This window comes from Juglans regia, chromosome 16 (assembly GCF_001411555.2).
Source record: "Juglans regia cultivar Chandler chromosome 16, Walnut 2.0, whole genome shotgun sequence".
NCBI classification, from domain to species: Eukaryota; Viridiplantae; Streptophyta; class Magnoliopsida; order Fagales; family Juglandaceae; genus Juglans; species Juglans regia.
In genome coordinates, this window is record NC_049916.1 from 18593999 (window position 1) to 18601798 (window position 7800).

Below are 7800 nucleotides of genomic sequence, written 5' to 3' on the forward strand. Positions count from 1 at the left end.
ATTTAAGCATTTAGATGTGATATCACTCTCTCTTTGCACAACTTCCATTTGTTCCTTGAGCTAGTTTTTTTCATTTTGAAAGTTAGAGACCTTAGCCTCTAATTCACTCCGACCCCGTCCAAGTACTCCAATGACCAATCTCTTCTTCTCTAGACAACAACTTAGACTCAAGTTTTGCAATCTCAAAAACTTTTTTCAGTCAATTTCTTACCTTGTTCAATGACTCTAAATTACAATTTCATATCCAAACTCTCCAGTTCTTGAGTTGGAAGAACGTTATTATATTCAGTCTCCATGAGGTCTTTCTTCTTTAACTTATCTTCAAGACAGTGTGTTTGTGTTATGTATTTATGTTCGATTGCTTCAGACTTGAATTTGGTAAAAGATTTATTTAAAAGCTCATGGGTTGGAAGATCAAAAGAAGCGTCTCCCACCGTGGAATTCTTTGTTGCTTTGTTAAGCTTGAATAAAAGCTCCAAGTTTTCATTTGTCAGCTCATTGCATTCCCTTTCCAGCTCCTGCATTTTTTTCCTTCAAAAGTTCCATTTGTCCAATTAGATTCACATCAACTTCATTCAATGATCCCATTTCTGGGAAATATCTTCTGTTGAGAGACTCGCATAACTTTGCTAAACTGAAGATTTCTTCATCCTTAGCATATGACTTATCTTTGTATTCTGTCTCGATTGCTAGGTGAGTTTGCTTATTCGAACTCCCTTCATTAGTTTTCTCCTCTGAGACCCTTTCCAGTAGTTGTACCATAATTTGCAAATTCTTCTATGATTCCCAAGTGTTGTAGCTGGAGCATTAAATTTTTTATTTCCTCTATATTTACTTCGACGTCGACGCTGATGCCACCACAGAGCTCATTTTTGTTCTTCAGGAGCTAGAAGAGACCATAGAAAACCAAAAAATTGAGATAGAAAATCTTTCAGCACCATAATCTTTCGGTGTCAACATCGGCGTCGGACTGAGATGCTTGCGTCGGCGTCGGACTGAGGGCGATGCAAAGGGATGCAGCGAGGAAAGATAGGGGTGGGCGATGCAAATGAGAAGGCAAAAGGGCTAGCATACATACGACCGTGATTCTCTATGGTGGAGTATATTTCTCTTACAGTGTATTTTCTAACATGAAGTTAGTTGAATGGAGGGTTGCTTTTGTGGAATTTTCAACCCGACCGCTGGGAAGCGTTTCTCTTTCAACTATATCCAAAATGTAATAATAATACATATCAATGTATTTTCTTTTGAAACTTTGAATTCCACTTTTTATCAATGAGATGACCGACTAATTATCACAAAACACACTGATTGGTTCTATGGATGTACTCAAATTTAAGATTTCAATAAAATGTTTCATCCTTACCACATTACTCACTACAGTACTATAAGCAATATATTTTGCTTCTATAATAGACTTAGCAACACATCCCCGCTTCTTACTTAACTAAGAAGATATTGTTCCACCAAATAGAAATATATATCCACTTATAGATTTTCTATCATTTACATCACTTCCAAAATTAGCATCACTATAGCCAATTATTCTATATCACTGATCCCAAAGTACAATTTCATATTTTTAGTACATTGTAAATACCTTAATATATGTTTCACTGCTTGTTAATGTTTCTTACCTGGATTGGATTGATATATGTTTACCAATCCCATTGCATGACAAATGTCTAATTGTCTCATACTTGTCATTGCATTCGTGAGGCTTCCCACAGCTTGAGCGTAGGGAACTAAGCATTTCGCTTATTTCCTCCTTATCTTTTAGGCACATATTTTTATTTAAAGCAGGACCTTTGCAAACATGTGTACTTAAGGATTTACAATTTTCTATACCAAATCTTTTAAGTACTTTTTCTAAATATTTTTCTTGAAATAAATATAACATCTTTGAATTTCTATCTCTCGAAATTCTTATACCAAGAACATAAGCAGCTTCACCCATGTGATACCCTATATGATATAGATAAAAGTAGGTGGTGTATGGAATCCCACATTATTTGGGAATGAGAACTTTTTGCTCTTTATAAAGTTTCAATAGGGCTCCAATTGTATCATTGACTAGTTCTTTTGGAGTATAGGCCATGTGGTTTGGGTCTTCTATTAAGGCATTACAACCCATGTCTTTTATTTCAAATTTAGATTTAAAGAATTCTTTTATTTTATTCATTATAGCTAGACAATTATTTGTCATTAATATATCATAAACATATAATGATAATAATGTTACTTTATTATTATTTTTCCATATGTATACATAGTGATCTATTAGACTCATTTTATATCTCATTTTTAAAATGGCTTGGTGAAACTTCAAGTACCACTATCTTGAAGATTGAATAAGTTCATACAGTGATTTCTTCAACCTGTAGACTTTTTCAACCTATAGAGCTTTAGTTTACAGCACATAGAAAAAAAAAAAGGTACATGTCAGCACAAGTGTAGAATAAGAGAAGGAAGCTGAGTAGAAATACTCTTTAGTATAACATAAATTCTGTAGCAAGGTCAATTAATTTTAGTCCAATATTGTGATTATATCATGTAGAAGGATCGGATACTTTAGTCCAACCTGAAAACTGTAGCAGGGCATTTTGGTCAATCAACTACAACAAAACCTATGTCTTTAAGGTCTATAATGCTTTTATCATAGTTATATAAATGGCCGGATAGAGTAAAATATAGGACATTTTGATCGTTTCTGCATATTTATGACAAGTGAGATAATTAGAAAATGAAAAATGATACTTGCAGTTGTGAGCGTGCAAACGCCGTGCAGTTATTTCTGCATATTTATGATGACAGGTGAGATAATTAGAAAATATATGATTCCATAGATCATTAACTAGTTAAATAAAATATATATATTATAATTTACAATATGATACATCAGTTAGCTAGCTAGTATATATGATTAGAATTACTAATTAATTCAGGACCTCTCTTTTATTCTTTTCTTGATCCTCTCACAATTTCCATCCAAAAACAAAAAGCCGGCCTCGCATAGGTTACAGCACACATAGGTATGCCCAAATTCTGGGGCGCACCTCGCATTAAAATAGGCCATATCTCATTGATTACAACGTACGTCCAATGAGTTACAAAATTAGGAGCTGTCCGCTTGTACATTTCTTGTTCATATCAAATTACTAAGTAGCGGCCACCTGGCCTAGGCATGCATGCAACTCGATCGATAAAATGTATATATATATATAAGCCATGCAAGGCTATTGGAATATTGATCAGGCAAGAGGCAACACTTTCCCAAGCTAACATACATCAAATTTAGCTAATACAAATATTAATGGCTTCTCCTACAGCAGTCGCATATTTCTCTGCTGCTTGTTTTGTTGTTTTGGTTATGGTCGTTGCCGCACAAGACGGCATGTACGATGATCACGATATGACCCCCGGCATGGTCATGGCTCCTGGTCCATCCCAAAATGCTGCAACAAACATCGTCGGATATTCGTCTATGTTGCCAGGACTCCTTATTCCTTTTGTCGTTACATTTCTTGCCGTCATAAGGGAGAGGCAGATCTGATCATGATCAGCTTATATGCAGCTGGTCCATTGTGCTTTGGATGTTGTTGTTTGAGTAATTGCTACTTGGAATTTCACTTATATATAAATATATATATATATATATATTTATATCATGATCTTCTAAGTTCTGTCTTTCTTCTTTTATGAATTACTTTGATGGGATCGACGAATTGTAAAGCATATATACATGCTTTTTTGTTAATGTTGATGATGTCTAATAATTGTTGATCATCTACTCTTTAATAAGAGAAAATTAATTAAATCTATTTATAATATATAAACTTGTACGTTTAGTAACACGTCAAAAATCATTGACGTGAAAGTTTGTCATATCAGTTAACAAAAAAATTATTCTTATTTTGATTTTTTTTTTAAAAGCTGCAATGAGTCCCAACACAATATATAAGTGGTGTGTCTCCGTAACAACGTGCAAATAGTTAAATTCTCCTGATCTCCTCATCAACACATGAACTTTCACTTTGGTTTCTTGTAATACCCAACAGCTAGCTAGCTAGCAGCCATAACTAATTAACAAACCATATATAAATAATCGCAATTCACTTATAACCTAGTAGCTAGCTAGGGCTTGAGAAGACGTTCACAAGCTCACAACATCCTTAATTCCTCCATATGATGGGCCGGCAGAACTTCAAGCAAAGGATATTATATAGTAGTTTATAGATTAGCCAGAATTTATCTGCTGATAAGATGCAGACGTGCATGTAATTGGCCGGATGTATCGCCTTCATGACTATATATATATATATATATATATATATATATATATATATATATATATATATATATATCGGCCCTAAGCAGAAAATGAAACACATCTTCCAGGCCGGTAGAGTTTAGAAGGAAAGCAATATAGTACTACCTTAGATCGATCTAGGAATAATTAATGTGTTAAATGATCTGAAAGGTATGAATGGGCAAAAGCTGCATGAATTGCTGCTCCGATGGGAAGCACGTCCTCGTCGATGAAGTAGTAAGGACTATGGGGAGGATGTACTGCTCCAATCTTTTCATTTCTTATCCCTAAAAATAGGAAGGATCCAGGTACCTTTTCCAAGTAGAAAGCGAAGTCTTCACTCCCCATAAAGCTAGGAGCTAATATTGTGTTTTCTTCTCCTACAATCTCACTTGCAACACTGCCTACTTTCTCATATATTTTCTGGTCGTTTATAGTGGGCGGAAGTGTTGGATGTTCCTTTCCCAAGAACTCAATCTCGGCAGAGCAACGATGTACAGCCGCCTGGCCTTTTATAACCTGCATTCACAAAGAAATTAATACAACAAATGTTACATATTATATATTCTCACTTTTATCTTATTGTAATGATGCAACATTATTATTCATTGACATTTGAATTTTTCATTTTATAAAACATGAGAAGTTGATCTGATCATGGTTGATGGATACTGTCACGTTAGCGCAACGTGATAAAAGGTGCATAATCTAGAGATAAAACTATAATTAATGTGTAACATTACTCATCATTATCTATAAGCTGATCTATATGTAATCTTTCCGAAACCCCCAAAAATAATTAGTCCCAAAAGCCTAATTAAACTTAATGGACTGGAAAATTCAATTATATTTGATTAATTGACATTATAAATTATTTTCTTTCAGTTGAACCTCCAGAAAATGTGATTAATAAACCATCTAATAACCATTTATCCCAAAAGTTTAAGTCAATAGAAAAATATAGATTTTATTATTTATTTTATATTTTAACACTCTCCCTCATGTGTGATCAGACTCTCTCTCAATGAGTGATCCAACATGTGAAATATTTATTTAAATGGGGTAGAATGTAAAGTCAGAATTTGAACTTAAGACCTCTACTCTGATACAATATGAAATCACCATTTATTCTAAAAGTTTAAACTAATAGAAAGATATAAATTTTATTATTTATTTTATATCTTAACACATTATAAATAGGAAGAAACAAGAAATTATATTCTTGTGTCAATATATTCGCGCGCGCATGGCTGGCCTAGCTAGCTCACAGATGATCGGATGGATCAAATTAATTACCTCTTCAATTCTGTCCCTGAGAGCGAAGAAGCTTTTCTTGCTGAAAGCCCGAAAAGTCCCAGATATTGTAGCCGAGTCTGGGATGACGTTGAAAGCTGTCCCGCCTTGGATCATAGCAACAGAAACCACCTACACGACGTACATGCATTTTTAAGATCCCCTTGTGCTTAAGTAGTACTGACTCTATATATATATATATATATATATATATATATATTACAAGCAGTAGTACTGGTCCAGATGCTGCATTAGCTAGCTTTTTTGATAATCTGGACTGGAAGTACGTAGGTATCAATTGTTAATAGTAGTACCTGAGAATCAAAAGGGTCTATCTCCCTGGAAACAATACTTTGGAGGCTAACTACTGATGTTGCAGCAGCCAAAATGGGATCGATGGTGTGCTGTGGACCTGCTGCGTGGCCACCTTTCCCGGTGATCTTGGCTTTAAAGCTGCCACACCCAGCTAGAAACTCTCCAGGTCTTGATGCAGCAACACCAATGGGATACCGTGGCACTATGTGCAACCCAAAAATGGCTTCCACGTTTTCTAGCACCCCTTCTTCGATCATGTCTTTTGCACCTTCCCCTCGCTCCTCAGCAGGTTGAAATATAACAATGACAGTACCCTAAAGTGTGTTTTAAAGGCCAGGGATTTTAATTAGTTTTAAATAATGATTCAAATAAATAATTATTTAATTATGCATATTGGAAATAATATATATATTGATCCACTACTACTGGCCTGTAACTGGTCTCGAAGTTCTTGGAGTATCTTTGTAGCACCAAGGAGCATGGCAACATGTGCATCATGACCACAAGCATGCATTTTGCCCTCTACTTTGCTCTTGTGTTCCCATTCCACCGATTCCTACAAATAATTAAGCCGTATCTATAATAGTGGATAATAGATCGGCTTCGCACTTTCTTGAAATCAAAATAATTATATTATATATATATATATATATATATAAATCCTATAAAAATAAGTTTATAAGCTGACGTATCTTAAAGTGAAACGTTACAACAGAAGTTACTTTACAATATCCAACATACGTACCATATTAAATCACCTCAATTGGTAAGATTTACTTTTAACGATTTATACTTAGACAAAACATCTCAAACAAGTAATTCTGAAACTGTTGATCATGGTTAATTCTACCCCATACATTTTCACGAGGACGTGTATTCCTGACGGCCATGACAATTTAGCACACGAGTAACACATGAACTGAGTATATATATATATATATATATATATATATATATATATATATATATAACAGCCAATCTTTTTATATAAAAATAACAAATTAAAAACCATGACCACGTACAGCATGATGTTCTTTCTTAACAATCCCGACCTTTTTTCCATTTGGAAAGAACAATAAAACATCATATATAGAAAACAAGACAATATTACTTCAGTAGTACTATTGTAACTGACCTGAATTGGCAAAGCATCCATATCTGCTCTAAGTGCAACAACCGGTGGGGAACCAGACCCAATTCTGGCTACCACCCCGGTCCTAGCCACCGGCCACCGGTACTCAACGCCGAGCCGATCCAGCTCCCGCCTAATGAGCGCACTCGTTTTGAATTCTTCATATGCAAGTTCTGGGTGCTCGTGAATTTCTCTCCTCACCCTTTTCATCCATTCCACTGTGTCGGGATCTTTGGACAACTCAATTACCTGCTCCCTCAATGAAGAATTCTGATGCGCTGGCTGAACATTCAAGAAACTCTCATGGCTTGGATGAGTTTGGAATTTCGAAGAAAAACTCAGGGATATGGGTATGGAGATGATCAGGAATATGAATCGCAAAACGTCCATGCGGCTAATTAGTTGTGGTCCCTGTAGATCCAGATGCATGACGATAAAAACAGAAGGTTGATGTAGCTATATTTATATGGGATCATCAAGGTCCTTGGAGTTGTTCGAATTTGAGGACTGGGGACAAGCTTGGGCCGGGACTTTGGACTAATGAATAGTAGGAAGGTAGTTTGTGAATAGTATTGAGATAGTTTGTGAATAGTATTGAGATAATTTGATATTAGAATAGACAGTTCAGATGAGATGAGATAATATGAGATGTTTTGTTAAAAGTTGAATAAAATATTATTAGAATATAATTTTTATTTTGGGATTTGAAAATGTTGAATTGTTTATTATATTTTAGTATGAGAATTTAGAA

The 7800-nt window shown here is 34.9% G+C and overlaps 1 protein-coding gene across 1 annotated transcript; it reads right to left on the reverse strand.

Annotated features, from left to right (window-relative positions):
• Positions 1-4397: 4397 nt before the first annotated feature.
• Positions 4398-7548, reverse strand: LOC108987098 (IAA-amino acid hydrolase ILR1-like 1). Its single transcript, XM_018959957.2, has 5 exons — positions 7053-7548; positions 6348-6473; positions 5917-6231; positions 5606-5734; positions 4398-4828 (listed from the first exon to the last, which is right to left on the reverse strand). Exons 1-5 carry the CDS (start codon positions 7476-7478, stop codon positions 4457-4459), a joined length of 1368 nt encoding a protein of 455 aa, XP_018815502.1. The 5' UTR covers positions 7479-7548; the 3' UTR covers positions 4398-4456.
• Positions 7549-7800: the final 252 nt, after the last annotated feature.